General features: G+C 36.3%; 1 protein-coding gene across 2 annotated transcripts; it reads left to right on the top strand.

Annotated features, from left to right (window-relative positions):
- The first annotated feature begins 302 nt into the window (after positions 1 to 302).
- Positions 303 to 17070, top strand: crmp1 (collapsin response mediator protein 1). Of its 2 annotated transcripts, none has more exons than XM_042716748.1 (14): positions 303 to 1036; positions 3727 to 3815; positions 4763 to 4947; positions 5398 to 5562; positions 6250 to 6311; positions 6404 to 6484; positions 6571 to 6639; positions 10628 to 10748; positions 11496 to 11652; positions 13323 to 13464; positions 13546 to 13716; positions 13986 to 14165; positions 15282 to 15447; positions 15530 to 17070. In XM_042716748.1, the coding sequence occupies exons 1-14, from the start codon at positions 686 to 688 to the stop codon at positions 15619 to 15621; spliced, it is 2031 nt and encodes a 676-aa protein (XP_042572682.1). In that variant the 5' UTR covers positions 303 to 685; the 3' UTR covers positions 15622 to 17070. The 2 variants fall into 2 exon arrangements, with proteins under 2 accessions (XP_042572682.1, XP_042572683.1); XM_042716749.1 differs by lacking the exon at positions 303 to 1036 and adding an exon at positions 2718 to 2889.
- The last annotated feature ends 170 nt before the right edge of the window (positions 17071 to 17240 follow it).

The raw sequence follows: 17240 nt of genomic DNA, 5'->3' as shown, positions 1-17240 counted from the left end.
AGTGTGACGCCAGAAAGGGTGCTTTAAGTACATCCCACAAAATTCAAAATATATGTATTTGTTTGTTTGTCTAACTGTGAGACAGTAAGGTAAAGAAAAAGGTTGATAAAAAGAAAACAATCATAGTTTAGCTAAATAACACTGAGTAGCTGCCCTGGTCCATTCACTTTGTTCAAGAAGGAGAATATTCATATTCATATAGTGTAAATAAACAGTTTCATTTGAAAGATATGTTCACGACACGCAACACCACTAGAGCTCTCCAAAGTTCCATGCGTTTACCCAGACTGGTAGTTTTAAGTCAGCGCAGCTCACTGCAGTGTTTTTGCGCATCTTGCACGCACTTTCGGATGGAGGATGGCATTCACTGCATTGCCCAAATCTTCATTTCGACAAAATAAACAGGAAAAAACACTTTGATATAGGTCTAAATAAAACAAGTAGCCTAACTTAATTTGCTTTTACCAATGCTCAGAGAGAACTTGAGGATCCAATTTTATTCGGACTATAGCTCATAATAAAACGCGTTAATTTAGGCTATCACTGTCGGGAAAGTAGATCGCAGCATCATTATCAGTCTGCAAGCTGCGACCTCCGCATCCCCAGGCAAACCAAGGCTGACCTGGTTTTCTGCACTGGCGTCTCGCTTCATCATTGTATTAGAGCATCATCTCCCTCCTGAGTGATGTCGGACTGTAGGCGACAGTGGAACCGGGAGGATGAGCTCCCTGTGTACCTGGCTAAACCCATCTCGACCGGACCCAACCAGCGTCACAAGTCTCACGGAATGTTTAGCTCCGTCGAGGGCGCGTATGATAGCAAGACTATTGATTTTGACCAGTACGCCGTAGGGAGGAAGGGCAACAGGAGCTCACGGAGCAGTAGCAGGGAACGCATCGTGGATGGGGACTTTGAAGCTTATGAGATCAGCGGGGGGACCATCAGCTCTCCGGGTGAGAGGGACGACGGGCGTCCGGGTGTCGAAATCACGGATCAGACTGAAAAGGAATGTCGTTATGAGCAAAACAACGGGAAGGTGGGCTTAAATGTTATGCGTGACAATTTTCGGCAGATTTGAACCTTAAACCATGCAAGCAGGCTACACAAGGTTCAAGTTTACCCCATAAAAGAATAACAATAGGCCTATCGCTTTGTAAAGCATATGAACAAGTAGGCTACCAATTGTTCTGACATAAATTGCGAAAGTAAAAACCTTAGTTAACTGTTACAATACTTTATATGATTTTTTAAAAAAGAAACATTTTACAATCAAATGCTGGAATTTTATTATAATAAGAAAACTAAATAATAATAATAATAATAATAAAATAATAATAAAATAGCATGTTTTAGTCTATTATGCGAAAGTAAAACCGTATAGGCTATTTGGAAAAGCATAAGATTTAAAATCCAATAGCATACTGTAATTTTACTATAAGAAAACAAAAAATAAAACTTCAAAATTAAGTTTGAATTAGCCTGGATTTCACACGGGCCAGATGTGGGCCGGATCTGGGCCAATATTATTGCTGTCTGGGGTGTTTTGTCTGTCAAGAACGGCCGCATCTGAGGCAAGTACATCGCATTTTACGCTTTCACCAACTTTTACAGGTTATATAACGTTTATTGTTGCTATATGGGCGCTTAGTTTTCCTTGTTGTTTAATACACTTGGCCAAAATCTCATGATATAAACGATTAAGCGCTTATGCACAGGATATTTAAAACGTACCAAAGTATATTGGCTAGATGGCAAATCACCTACTTCTAGGTCTTTAAACGCACAAAAACATTAGCCTTTACAGACAAAGTGTTTGAGTAAAGATAATGCTGTACTATTCAAACAACGTCAGTTATTTATTTACCCTTGCATTGCGAAAAAGCGGAGATCTGTCACCTCCAGGCTATGCGCGGCGGCGCGTCAATCTGAGTGGAGGCGGGGTTAAGAGGTTTCGCTGAGAGCTTGAGGATCCAGTGGAGTTTTACTGACAAGCTCTTTTTAATACTTATCATTGGTTAAATATTTGTAAAACCATCTGATTTAAAATAATAATAACAAATTATAATAGAGATATGAAGTTTGGATAATTTTTATGGCACCTGACTGGGCTAGGGTATGGCAACTGCCATACGGAAACGCCGCCCCTGCAGTAATGCTACCATAAGTAAAAAAAAAAAAAAAAATAAAAAAATAAATCCCATTTATGGGGCATTTCCAGAATTTCTTTTTTTAAGTTGCATCTTCTATTTAGTAAATGTCCTTTGTATTATTTTACTGTCACGTTTGTCACTTGATTTTTGCCAGTTTTATTGGAACGATACTTTAAGGTTAGCATGCTTGCGCAACATTCTTTTAGTTGATAGCCCAAATCAGCATTCTAGGAACGTCGATTTGTAACATTCCAAGAATCCAAAAATGTTATCTTTCCTCGTAGAACGTTATTTATGAACTAGCCGTTTCATAATTAAAAATAAGTAAATAAATAAATAAAATTAGAAACGTACTTTGACTCCGTTTTAATTTATGAATGAACCTTATTAAACAAAATCAAATTTTACGAAACTATTAGTAGCCTAGACCATTTTTGACCCATAACGCCGACATTCTCTTTACCGATTCTCGCCCAGTTTTCTCTCTGTTTCATGTGAGGAGGGCGCTCCAACATACACTCTAATACAAAACACGTCTTCTAACATGCGAACAGATACACACACACACACACACACACACACACACACACACACACCCCTCGGGAGAGGCGCTCGCTTTTGCAGCACTAACGGAGCGCTAGAAAGAAGCGGGTTACTGCTCATTGTTCATTTCCTCAAATCATAAAGAGAGATGTCTGGGACGGGCTTCCAAGGAAAGAAGAACATCCCGCATTTGACGGTAAGACACCGGCTGCATGGCGACCCTTCTGCTCCCGGTAAATCCTGCGCGTGGGGTAAACGAGAAGGGATTAAATTCTTAGCGAGCCAACAAAGCAGAGGCCGCTAAGAGCAATGAAATCAGCCAAAGGAAAGGTTACCATTACTGCTACAATGAGTAGCACATCCCTGCCGTGCACGAAACGACGAACGCTCCGTTTGCATTTGCAATTGATGCCAGGATAAATAATAAATCGTGCATGAACCTACAGCAGCTTTGTTGGACGCGTTTGATTTGACAAATGGCGAGTGCATATGCAGCGGACTAGACGCAACAGGGTCTGTCGCCAGGAGCAGAAATCTGGAATAAACAGACTTGTTTTTTAAATGCCAGTGCACACATTAAACCAATTAAAGAACATACGAATACGAGCCCTATGTGTTGTATTTTTGCCTCTAGTTATGATTAGAATGATCCTAATCCCAGACTAAAGCAATCTTTGCGATCTCTGCCTGATTGACATCTAGGAATAGCGCCTATATTCAGGTTTTTGCTTTGAAAATGAAGCCTGGATCAGTTTAGGAAAAAAAGGTATGTGCCTTCCTGTCAACTGGGTGATGCGAGGTTACCATGGCAACCTAACATCTTTCCACATTACCACATTTGCTCTTCTCTGTTCATAGAACCCCACCCATTCACAGAGTGTGAGGCTGAAAGTGTGCAGAAGGCTCTTTTATCAGTGGTTGTAAGAGCACTTCACTGAATTGCAAATATAGCAGGTAAAATAAGGTTTAAACTGCTGCTGGATTCACTCATTCTCTTGCTCGCTCTCTGTGTTTCTTTTCCTCTCTTCTTCAGAGCGAGCGGCTGCTGATTAAAGGTGGAAGAGTGGTCAATGATGATCAGTCGCTATATGCTGAGGTTTATGTTGAAGATGGAATTATTAAGTAAGACACCATGCACAAGCAAATGCACACTTTCACAAAGCACTATACAATTTTTCTGTAGCAATTGCATATCATTGTTGTAAATATGAATGATGCATGCATGAAAACTGCACACCAATCAAGTCACATTCAATAAAAAAGAAAAAAATTGGTCTATGCAGCATCTTACAAAATATATTAATTCATAGTTTTACTGGAATGTTATTTGGTCCCACTTTATATTAAGTGGGTTTAACTGCATCAAAAATAAGTACTGATTTTGTTCATATTGTATTGCAAAACACTTTTGCTGCTATTGAGGTGGGATATGGGTAAAATTAGGGACAGATTTGGTGGTATGGGTAGGTTTAAACACATTGTAATTACAGATGTAGTTACATGCAGGTATTTCAAGAATGTAAAATGTCCAGTTTGCTTAATGTTAATGATATTTCAAAACAATTAATTCAAATTTAGAAATCTGAAATAATTGTCTATTGTTTGCTGACAATTACTTTGAAGAAGGATTTATGCTCATGCACAAGAAAATATTATTAATATGAATTATATGATTTTAAAGACCCATTCATACTGGTGAGTGGACACTTATGAGGTAGATTATGTAGATTTGTTTTTCTTTCTGTTCTGTTGTGTTTCTTTATGTTAAAAAAAATGTGGCTGTCAATAGAATTAAATAATGCTTAATTGCATTATATTGCATAACATGTTAAATTTAGCATCATATGAAAGTTCTCATGTGGCATCAGGAAATTAAAACCTTTTTATAACTTTTTTATAACTTTTTTTTTTTTCAATTGCACACCTGTATTTTGGTCTGACGTGTAATATAGTTCATGTGTAGTACGTAATGTGTTTGTGTAGTATGTAATGTGTTTGTGTAGTATGTATTGTGTTTTTTGTAGTATGTAATGTGTTTGTAATGTATTGATTTCCCATGTCGCCTTCAGACAGGTTGGGGAGAACCTGATTGTGCCGGGGGGCGTGAAGGTGATTGAGGCTAATGGGTGTATGGTGATTCCTGGAGGTATTGATGTGAACACCTGCCTGCATAAGTCTTACTTGGGCACTCCACCTGTGGATGACTTCTACCAGGGCACCAAAGCTGCTCTGGCAGGAGGAACCACCATGATCAGTAAGTCTGGATGAATTGTTAATCTGGCATAAAAAAAGGACTGGAATGACATTTGATCTCAGGATTGTGGCAAAGGTTCAAGTATGTTGAATATTTAGGATGCAGTGCCAAATGTTCGGAGCAACTTCTTGGACTAGGACTCACTTGCATCTCCCTGTGAGAGCAAAGCAGTGTCCCAAATATGTCTGTTGTTGCTTGCTACAAGGACATGCCCTCAGTCGTGCATGTCAGCTATAGCCAATCAGATTTTGTTTTCTCTAGCAGTCAGAGACAAGAGAAGAGTCTGTGCATGATAAAAAGTCTAAAAGTGTAATTTAGGACTAAAGCAGCAAAGTAACAGCATCTTCAACAGAAAATAATAGGAATTAATTAATAGAATCTTCAAAAATCAATCAAAACATAAAAAATCTCAAACACATTTTGAGCAGAATCCATCATTTTCTGTTTCAGTTGACCATGTGACTCCACAGCCTGGTTACAGTCTTTTGGAGGCCTTTGAGAAGTGGCAGGAAGCGGCTGATAAAAAGTCCTGCTGTGATTATTCACTTCATGTGGATATCCCTCATTGGCATGAAGGTGTGAAGGAGGAGCTGGAACAGCTGGTACAGGAAAAAGGTGAACACATATTTGAAAATGTGACAGTATTTGCAAAGCTAAAAGTATTTTGTGCTTTTAAAGCCACATAACATGATGTTTCAGAGCCACCTGTTAACATGTGCCAAAAGCTGATGATTGTTAATTCACAACCATTCAAATGTTTGGGGTTAGTCAATAAAAAAAGAAAAAAGAACATTTATTCACCAAGGACACATTACATTGATCAAAAGTAATAGTAAAGACACTTATCTTTGTAGTGTTACAATTTTTTTTTATATCAAATTAATATTCCTTTGGACTTTCTGTTCATAAAGTATCCTGAAAAAATGTACGATGGTTTCAAAAAATATTAAGCAGATCAACTGTTTTCAACATTGATGATAATAAAAAAATATTTATTGAGCAGTAAATCAGCATGTGACACTGAAGACTAGAGTAAAGGCTGCTAAAAAAAAAAATACAAGCTTTACCATCAGAGGAATAAACTGCTTTTTAAAATGTACTAAAACAGAAAACAGTTTTAAATTGCAATAATATTTCACAATATTACAGTTTTACTGTGTGTTTTTTTTTATCAAACAAATCCAGCCTTGGTGAGAATGATAGAAGTCTTTCAAAAAATTAAACCATGTTACACACTCAAAACGTTTGAACGGTACAGTATTTTTTTCTGAAATGCATGTTAATGTGCTCTTCTTTTGGCAGGAATCAACTCTTTCCAAGTGTACATGGCTTACAAAGGGTTATTTCAAATGCCTGACTCTCAGGTTAGGTATCTATGCTTCCATCTATAGAACATCTTGTGTACTGTGATATAATAAAATAACTCATTTGATCGCTCTTTCTTTCTCTCATCTAGTTGTATGAAGCATTCTCATTCCTTAAGGAGCTGGGAGCAGTGGTGCTGGTGCACGCAGAGAATGGAGACCTAATAGCACAGGTACCTGTTGTCTAATGAGCTAATGCCATACAGAATTCAAACACACTCTTCTGCCACTTACTGTTTTTTCAATATTTGTGTTAAAGGAACAAAGCAAAATCTTGGGAATGGGCATCACTGGTCCGGAGGGCCACCCACTGAGCCGCCCAGAGGAGGTGGAATCAATAAATTGGCAAACTGTTTAGACGTGTAACTGAGTAACTGTTTATCCAGTTAGTTTCTGCAGAGTGAACCGTATGGAGTCAATATAATATCACATATATACGCAAAAAAATAAAGTTTTGCAAAAGAAAATAAAGTTTTGCAAACAAAAATTAAAGTATTGAGGAAAATAATTTTGCTTTTTGCAAACAAAAATAAAGAATTGCAAAACATAAATGATACCGCGCGAAAGCAATGATTTTGCAATACATATTTTCCATGGTCATATCTACAATTTTATTTGCAACACTGATTTTATTTTGCGCGTCAGTCTAGTTTGAGCTTGCGCTGCAGTTTTTCCTGTGCGCTTCATTTTTCTGCGCGTCTCGCTTTGTGACACTGTTTTGACGTGGGGGTGGAGTCAAGGGGCAGGGGCGTGTACAACATGCCTCCCTGGAAGTGACGTCATCGGCCCGAGACGCAGCTCACTGATCCAGGTACTGTCATGATGAGCAGATGCATGCGAGTGGATCGCTTCCTTTTATTCACTAGCATTAAAACATGCATGGTTTCGTTTTATTAACTTTATTAACAAATGTATATGTGTATTAGCAGCGTTTGCTCAAGTTAAAGAAGTTGTTACCATGCACATCTGTTGTTTATTTCTCTCGATGTGCACTCTTTTACTGGCATAAAGTTGGCTTGACGTTGGACGTTCGATATTCGCAAATCTAGGTACCGTCTCTAAAGTTACATGCGAAACTACTATAACACTTCTCTAACGTCAATAGCATGCAAGGAGAATGACTAACAGTCATGAAAACAACTGTTAACTGTTCATCCAGGTGTCAACTATAATGCACACCTTTTATATTTTTTGAAAATTATTAAAATAAACTGTAAATCATATGTAAAATATTGCTACTTTTCATTACACTTTTCATTAAAGTGCACTTTAGAGGATGAATTTAACAATAACCCTATAATAATAAATACTAGAATTATAAATGAATAATTCGCTAGTTTCATTTGTAAATGAAAAACACTAATTTAACAAAGAACGTTAATTAGGTAAGCAATACACGAATTAAAAGGGGGAAATAAGCATAACAATAAATATAAAAAATATAGCCCTATTTAATATAATATTATTATCAATTATTATATACGTTTAGCCTATATGAATAAATGAATGATGCATTTATATAGCGCTTTATAATGTATTGTTGTACACACAATTCGCTGTACGATCATGTGGGGGGTCTCTCCTCAACCACCAGCAGTGTGCAGCATCCACTTATATTATATATATATAATGATAAAAATAATAAAAGCCTTATATGCACATATATTACATAAAAAGACACGATCAACGGACTGTGGGATGGATTTAAAATATTTGATCAATCTCTGATAATGTGGGGTTTATGTGTTGGCTATGTTTTGTTTATGTGATGGATAATAAAAATCTGATTGATAATCGATAATCGCCTTTCATTTTTTTTTTATCTTACAATGACAGTCATTTATTAATTTATGCCAGGAGTTATGTAAATGAAAAAACGAAGTCGAGATCGATATAAAACTTGAGTCGTAGACCTCTTTAATGATGTACGTTATAGTTTTTGAAGTGAATTGCATAATTTTACATTTAAAACTAGCAGTAACTCTCAACTAATGTGAACAAAGAACGCTTCTGTGCGCTGGCGTCCTCCCACAGGTTAGATCTTAAAACAAACACTGTTAATACACATGCAGTTAACCAAATGAAACAATACACATTTAATGCTATAAAAGTGTGTGACTGGCATAAAGTTGGCTTGACGTTGGATGTTCGATATTCGCAAATCTAGGGACCGTCTCTAAAGTTACATGCGAACACTACTATACACTTCTCTAACGTCAATAGCATGCAAGGAGAATGACTAACAGTCATGAAAACAACTGTTAACTGTTCATCCCAGGTGTCAACTATAATGCACACCTTTTATATTTTTTGATAATTATTAAAATAAACTGTAAATCAAATGTAAAATATTGCTACTTTTCATTACCGAATGGGCTCAAATTTAAAATATGCCATAATTTGAAGCTCAATAGCATTTGAACAGAATGACTCACTTTCATAAAACATACTATAAAGTGTTCATCTAGGTGTCAACTATAATGCACACCATTCATATTTTTCATAATTATTCAAATAAACTGTAAATCATATGTAAAATATTGCTACTTTCATTACCGAATGCACTTAAATACAAATTTAAGCTCAATAGCATTTGAACAGAATGACTCACTTTCATAAAACATACGGTAAAGTTGTTCATCTTCGTGTCAACTATAATACACACCGTTCATATTTTTTCATAATTATTCAAATAAACTGTAAATCATATGTAAAATATTGCTATTTTTCATTTGAGCTTTTGAGCTTTAATATTAGTGTTTACGTCCATTTGGTAATGAAAAGTAGCAATATTTTACATATGATTTACATTTTATTTTAATAATTATCAAAAAAAATATAAAAGGTGTGCATTATAGTTGACACCTGGATGAACAGTTAAACATTTGTTTTCATGACTGTTAGTCATTCTCCTTGCATGCTATTGACGTTAGAGAAGTGTATAGTAGTTTCGCATGTAACTTTAGAGACGGTCCCTAGATTTGCGAATATCGAACGTCCAACGTCAAGCCAACTTTATGCCAGTAAAAGAGTGCACATCGAGAGAAAATAAACAACAGATGTGCATGGTAACAACTTCTTTAACTTGAGCAAACGCTGCTAATACACATATACATTTGTTAATAAAGTTAATAAAACGAAACCATGCATGTTTTAATGCTAGTGAATAAAAGGAAGCGATCCACTCGCATGCATCTGCTCATCATGACAGTACCATAGACAGTAAAAGAAATGGACACAGCGACCCCACTGGAACTCAATTGAGACAAGTGAAGCCCGTTTTTAGCGATTTTTAGAACTTCCGTTTCTGACGCGCAGACTCAAACTAAGCTTGATGACGTCAGACAGATGTAAACCTTCTAGTAGCTGTGCGTGCAAACTGCCATCGTTAATCTTGCAGAGACGGCGAGCTTGAGCGGGGAGTTCTTTGGCCTGAGTGAGCAGGAGTAAGTATTCTGATTAATTATTTTGTATAGTATTTTAAAATGTAACGCCAGTACGCCATATCTCTTGACGTCTCCCCCGATTGCCTGCGAGCTTCTCCTCCTGTCTGTACGGTAATTTCTCTACTGTGCGACAGAGAGTCGAGTGGTTATGACGCAATCGTTAGCCTATTTTTACAAAAAACTGTTTCTACGGGGCCATAATGTAACATAGAAGGTAATGGAGCCCTTTATACATTGTCGTGTATCTTTAGAAATAAATAATGGACAAATTGAGTCTTTAAACGACTCAGATGTAAAGTTATTCGCTGTCAAAGTGACGCAAAAATGAATGGGAGTCAATGGGATGCTAACGCAAGTGAAGTTCTGCTACAAGATGGCGGCACGCGGCCGACTTCAACTTCCGGTCGACTTCCTTGCCCCCTGGACAGTACCTGGATCAGTGAGCTGCGTCTCGGGCCGATGACGTCACTTCCAGGGAGGCATGTTGTACACGCCCCTGCCCCTTGACTCCACCCCCACGTCAAAACAGTGTCACAAAGCGAGACGCGCAGAAAAATGAAGCGCACAGGAAAAACTGCAGCGCAAGCTCAAACTAGACTGACGTGCAAAATAAAATCAGTGTTGCAAATAAAATTGTAGATATGACCATGGAAAATATGTATTGCAAAATCATTGCTTTCGTGCGGTATCATTTATGTTTTGCAATTCTTTATTTTTGTTTGCAAAAAGCAAAATTATTTTCCTCAATACTTTAATTTTTGTTTGCAAAACTTTATTTTCCTTTGCAAAACTTTATTTTTTTGCGTATATATGTGATATTATATTGACTCCATAGAACCGTCTTGATGTAATTGGATGTCTGTTTCACAGCTGGAGGCGGAGGCTGTTTTCCGCGCTATCACCCTTGGCAACCGAGTCAACTGCCCTGTCTACATCACCAAAGTGATGAGTAAAAGTGCAGCTGATACTGTGACCAATGCACGGAAGAAAGGTGACTGCATATTGTGAAATATAATTCACATTTTCACATATTGTGAAATATTTAATGCTGAATTCACAATTTAATATTCTTGAAAGAAGTCTCTAATTCAGGCTGCATTTATTTGATCAAAAATACAGTACAAAAGTTAAACTGTGAAATTTTATTACAATATTTTCTATTTTAATATATTTTAAAACGTAATATTTAAAAAAGATGAATTTTTTAGCAGTCTTCAGTGTCACATGATCCTTCAGAAATCATTTTAAATTGCTGATTTACTGCTCAAGAAACATCTCTTATTATTATCACTGTTGAAGACTGATAGTTGAAGTTGTACTGCTCAATATGTTCGTTTCAATTTGGTCAATTAATGCATCTTTGACGAATAAAAGTATTAATTTCTTCCAAAAAAAAAAAAAAATCTTATTGACACCAAACTATAGTGTAGTAGCATAAATGGTAATAAGCTGCGCAAATAAACGCTGATAATGAACGTGGATTTGCGCAGCTTGTCAGTTAACAACGGTTCTGTGTAGTAACAGCTGTTCTATGTGAAATCACGCACCTGATGGAATTTACTGCTAATTAGAGAACCGGTTTTACTGACGAGATGCGCATTAATTATCGGCCGATATTTATCGTGCACCCCTTGTAGGTGTACTTAAAAAAAAAAGGTATTTATTGCAATGTCTAGCAAACTTGAATATGCCAGTCCTACAATTTATGGACTTGTTCTCTTTATTTTCTTGGCTTTAGGCTCAGTTGTTTTTGGTGAGCCAATCACAGCCAGCTTAGCAACAGATGGATCTCACTATTGGAGCAAAAACTGGGCGAAAGCAGCAGCCTATGTGACCTCTCCACCCCTCAGCCCTGACCCGACAACACCTGACCACCTTCACTCTCTGCTGGCCTGGTAAATAATTTTGAGTTATTTCAACATTTTTAGACATCTGTGACATTTGCACAGTTAGTGTAGATCCAGTGTAATACTGGAGTCCTATGCAAAGTGGCACTATCTGCCAATTTTTCATCTACTCTCTCCATCACTTTGGCTCTTTGCTACACCCTAGCCGCAGACACACCTTTTCCTGGCCCCATTTCTAAAAATAGATCAGGCTTTCATCTCCTGTTGCCATGGTTACAGCACTCTCCTCCTCCCTCCCAACCACACATACACATAACTTGCAGGCTGCTAGACTATGAGAGAGATGTCATTATGTTGACATCCACAGCCACACATACTTTCACATGCACACACACACACACACACACACACACACACACTCACAGGCACAGAGATTCACACTCACACACACAGTGTCACATAGAGGCAGACCGACACAGCTGGAGAGAGGACATTTATTTTTAGCATAGATACATTAGTCGGGTCCAAAGGATGAGAGGAAATTCTAGAAAAGATTCTTTTTTAAGTATTAAACATTATGTGTAGGATGCAAAGACCAACTTTAGTTTTATAGTGTAGATGTGTGGTGTTGCATTTTGGGATTTCAAAATATATCACCTGTCTGAATCATTTTTTCATCATTCCATCATGTGCATCTTTTGTCTACATAACAGTCACACATATCCATAAGCATTATGGATGCATACATCCATTTGTATTACAAATATTTAACTGAAGCTGACAATTGCAATTGGGCCTGATTTTATGGTTAGTCCACATGAAGAAAAATTTCAGTGATACAGAAAAGACAGCAATTTACCTGATGCTGGTTGCTCATTAAGCAAATCTAGTGTATGTTTAGTGGAAATGTCTTCAATAGTTAATGCTCAGTCGACTATCTCTTATAGTAGCTAAGCTGGTTGGTCAAAAGATAGAAAATAAATTTGAGGACATGACCAATTAAAACAGCAAAGAGCTGTCATATACATCCCTCTGGTTTTTTAAGTGTAATATCTATGGAGCTCGCAATGAATTTAAAATTGAGCAGTAAGCTTTTTTTATTTATTTATTAATACATTTATTCAGCAAGGATTCATTAAAAGTGTCAGTTTATGTTATGAATGTTTCTGTTCAAAATTAATGCTGTTTTATTTGAAATATCTATTCATCAAAGAATCCTGGAAAAAAAAAATGTATCGCCGTTTTTACAAAAATATGAAGCAGAAAACTGTTTTCAACACTGATAATAAGAAATGTTTCTTAAGGAACCAAATCATCATATTAGAATGATTTCTGAAGGACTGGAGTAATTAAAAAAAAAATCAGCTTTGTAATCACAGGAATAAATTACATTTGAAATATATTTATTTTATTTAAATATATATAATTATTTAAATAAAAAATAATTATTAAAAAGTATTGCAGTTTTTAAAAATATTACAGTTTTTAGTGTTGAATATATAAATGAATGCAGCCTTGGTAAGCGTAAGAGAAAGAGACATTAAACCGACCCCAGACTTTTGAACAATAGTGTACAATTCTAGGACCATGACACATTATGTAACCTCTTAATAAAAATATGGTTGCAAAGAACATCACAACTAGCTCTAGAGCGTGGATAATGTTCTTTTTTTTGAGCTGCAACCACTGTAATTACATTTCTCTTAATATTTCTTCAGTGGGGATCTGCAGGTCGTGGGTAGTGGACATTGTGCTTACAGCACCTCTCAAAAGGCCATAGGGAAGGACAACTTTACCCTTATACCCGAGGGAACCAATGGGGTGGAGGAGAGAATGGGTTTTGTTTGGGACAAAGCTGTGGTAAGTGCATCGGCATGTATGTTTATTTGGTTTGAGGTGCAGGTTGCATTTATCAGTCACCACTTAATATGTTCCCTACAGGCTATGGGGAAGATGGATGAAAACCAGTTTGTTGCAGTTACAAGCACTAATGCAGCCAAAATCTTCAACCTGTACCCCCGTAAGGGTCGGATAGCAGTGGGTTCAGATGCTGACATTGTTATCTGGGACCCAGACAAGATAAAGACCATCACAACTAAAGCACAGCAGTCGGTGAGGACTGTAAATTTCTGCAAGATGCCGGAATATTGAATGATACTCTGGATGGCTTTTATTCAGTTATACATACATGTAATACTGCATTGTATATACCTGTAATAGGATGCTGAATTGTTCCACTCTAATACATAAGTTTTCAAACTAAATTTTTTTTCTAAATCTTTTCTAAATGCTTGCAAAATATTAATGGTGATTTTATATTTGATAAACGTGAAAATTTGTGATTTTTTTTTTCTAGTCTATCTCTCTTCATCTGTTTCTAGGCTCTGGAGTACAATATTTTTGAGGGGATGGAGTGTCGTGGTGGTCCAGTGTATGTGGTCAGTCAGGGTAGGATTGTGTTTGAGGAAGGAAAGCTTCAGGTTCAGCAGGGAACTGGACGTTTCATCTCACATAAACCCTTCCCTGACATTGCCTACCAGCGCATTAAGTACCGCAACAAGGTATGACTCTTCTTTGATTAATTCACTGACCTTCACTCAGTCTCAGTATATAAAACTATTGGTATATATACAGTACCCTTCAAAATTTGGTGTTCAGTATGATTTTTTATGTTTTTAAAAGAATACTCTTATGCTAAGAAAGGCTGCATTTATCAGTACAGTAAAGTAAACAGTAGTATTGTAATTTTGTTGTTAACTAAAATAGCTGTTTTATATTTTAATTTTTTTTTATTTAATTTATTCCTTGTGTCACATGATTTTTCAGAAATCATTCTAAGATGATGATTTGATGCTCAATAAACATTTCTTATCAGTGTTGAAAACTGTTGTACTGCTTAATGTTTTTGTGGCAATAGTGATACTTTTTTCAGTATTTTTGATGAATAGAAAGTTCAAAAGAACAGCATTTATTTGAAATAGAAATCATTTTATAAAGGTCTTCACTGCCAGTTTTGATCAATTTAATGCCTCCTTGCTGAATAAAAATAATAATTTCTTTTAAAAAAAAATTACAGACACCAAGCTTTTTAACAATAGTGTAGTAACGTGAGGGTTCAGTATTTTCCAAGCATACATTTGCTAAATATGACCCTGGACCACAAAACCAGTCATAAGGGTCAATTTTTAGTAGTCATAAGGTTAATTTTTTATATTTAAATTTATTTATTTTTTGTTATGATAGGACAATATTTGGCCGAGATACAACTGTTAAAACATTTGAAAGTAGTCCAAATTAAGTTCTCAGCAATGCATATTGCTAATAAAAAATTAAGTTTAGATATATTTACAATAGGAAATTTATAAAATATCTTCATGGAACATGATCTTTACTTAATGTCCTAATGATTTTTGCCATAAAAGAAAAATCAATAATTTTGACCCATACAATGTATTTTTAGCTATCGCTACACATATACCTTTGCAACTTATGACTGGTTTTGTGGTCCAAGGTCACAAATAATAACGTGGTAATAATAATGATTGCTAGATGTGTTATTTGTGTTATTATAGTGCAAATACAAAGATTGGTAGAAATGAGTGTATTATCAAACTTTTAGGTTCATGTCTCAGTTTCTATTAGTAACACCAAACCTGTCGTTTACTGTTGTTTGGAAGGTGATGAGCAAGCAGGGAGTTTCTCGTGGGATGTATGATGGTCCAGTATATGATATCCCAGCCACACCCAAATATATAACCCCAGCACCCTCTGCCAAGACCTCACCCAATACACACCAGCCTCCACCAATCAGAAACTTGCATCAGTCTAACTTCAGCCTATCAGGTGAGGAGATTTGAATAATGTATCCATTTATCAGTATTTTACAACAAGTATATCATTTTTGTGATTATTTCAATAATCTTAGGGGCTCAAATAGATGACAACATTCCTCGGCGCTCTGGCCACCGCATTGTAGCACCACCTGGTGGTCGTTCCAACATCACCAGCCTTGGTTGAGCCCTTCTGCAGCTCCCATGTGACTTTGAGAGAGCGTGTGTGTATGTATGTGTCTCTCTGTGTGAGTATTAATACAGTTCTATCTGTTGACAAATAATCAGTATTCTCCTCTCACAGGGCCATGCTATAAAAGATTTCTGTGCAATGCATGCATGTCAAAATATCACTGTACCTTACCTGTGCAGTAAATATCCCATCTACAATCAATATTACTGTGTGCACTGTACACAATAGTCTCTCTGCTAAGACATACCTAGACAAATACTTATAGATAGCTAGACAATCACTAGAAAATACTTTATATTCGTAACAAATTTCAGAAGAAAATGCTAATATAACTACTCACATTATTAAAGTTATGAGTTATTAAAACCCTCGTTCTGCTGATGTGACCCCAGTGTTTGTGAAAATGTCCTGCTTAAAGCCCTGTGAAGCCGGTAACTATAGTCATCCTACAAAATGGTGCTCTTCCTACTGGACAACTTACAGAACTAAAGATGACTAGATAAAAGTGCTAGAATGCAGGTCTGAGATCAGTTTTGGCAGAGATGTATCACTAATAAGTACATTCTGAAGCTGAGTGACGATCTGCTCTTACAAGCACTTTTAACTTTCATGTTCTCTGTGCACTGAAATGTTTTTAATTCTGTGTTATCAGTCTATTTGTCGTAAAGAATGGTGATGATTGCATGATCTCACTTTTAGATGTTGGTATTATTGACATCAGACCTTTTGATTTTTACACTCTTTATACTTTGAAGGATAATTTTATCAGTTATCTTATCAAATTTGAATTGTTTTACAAGAAAAATTTGTGCTATATCACTTTTTATTTGAATTTTACTTGTAGTGAAAAATGCTGCATGCCATATTAGCTCCTCTAAGCTCTTGGTTGTGTAGATTTTGCTTATTGCAAAATTAGATGTTGACTAGAGAAGGTATTCACATTACCTCATATCACAAATGCAAAATCAAAGAATGCAACTATATGCAACCTGCAAGATTATTTTTATCTGCAGATCTCTCATCTGCGATGCAAATGATCACATGAAGAGCAAGTCACACATGCATTCAAAAAGAGCTGAAAATGCTTTCATTTCATCTGCCTGTTTTTTCTTCTATTGGGAGATTTCTACAGTATTGCTCCACATCCAAGTGGCTGTAGACTAGTCACTGTGTACGCTCAAAGTCTTAATACCGAACTTCCACTGAATAAATGGTGATCACTCTAGTTTTGGACCAATACAAGGCCAGTGCCAAGCCTGCTGTATTGTTTTCCATACCCCATTGTGATTTTGTATTGCCTATGGTATATATAGTGTTTTGTTTTTGTTTTTTTATTACTTTTTGTTGGCTGATATCCACTATATGCACTTCTTTGACTGTTGATAATGATATCCACTTTGCTATGGTGAAATAAAGTTCATAAATAAATGTTGTTGAAGCTTCCGTTGTGTGAGATTGCCTTTTTTTTTATTAACCAAATCTGTCAGTGACAAAATCAAGTCCTCTGTTAGTCAGCTGGTAAAGGGACTTTTTCAGTTCTTTCCTTTCCTTTCATACAAATTTGGAGGATGAGTAAATAAGGACAAAATGTTTGGGTGAACTATCCCTTTTAA

This window comes from Cyprinus carpio, chromosome B1 (genome assembly GCF_018340385.1).
Source record: "Cyprinus carpio isolate SPL01 chromosome B1, ASM1834038v1, whole genome shotgun sequence".
NCBI classification, from domain to species: Eukaryota; Metazoa; Chordata; class Actinopteri; order Cypriniformes; family Cyprinidae; genus Cyprinus; species Cyprinus carpio.
This window is presented reverse-complemented; position numbering and strand designations above follow the sequence as displayed.

Excerpts from the sequence above, each read along its gene's own strand:
- crmp1 (XM_042716748.1), top strand. The coding sequence starts at position 686 with ATGTCGGACTGTAGGCGACAGTGGAACCGGGAGGATGAGCTCCCTGTG. Across the intron at positions 5,563-6,249 it reads ACAGCTGGTACAGGAAAAAG|GAATCAACTCTTTCCAAGTG; the intron begins GTGAACACATAT and ends TTCTTTTGGCAG. Across the intron at positions 14,166-15,281 it reads GCATTAAGTACCGCAACAAG|GTGATGAGCAAGCAGGGAGT; the intron begins GTATGACTCTTC and ends GTTGTTTGGAAG.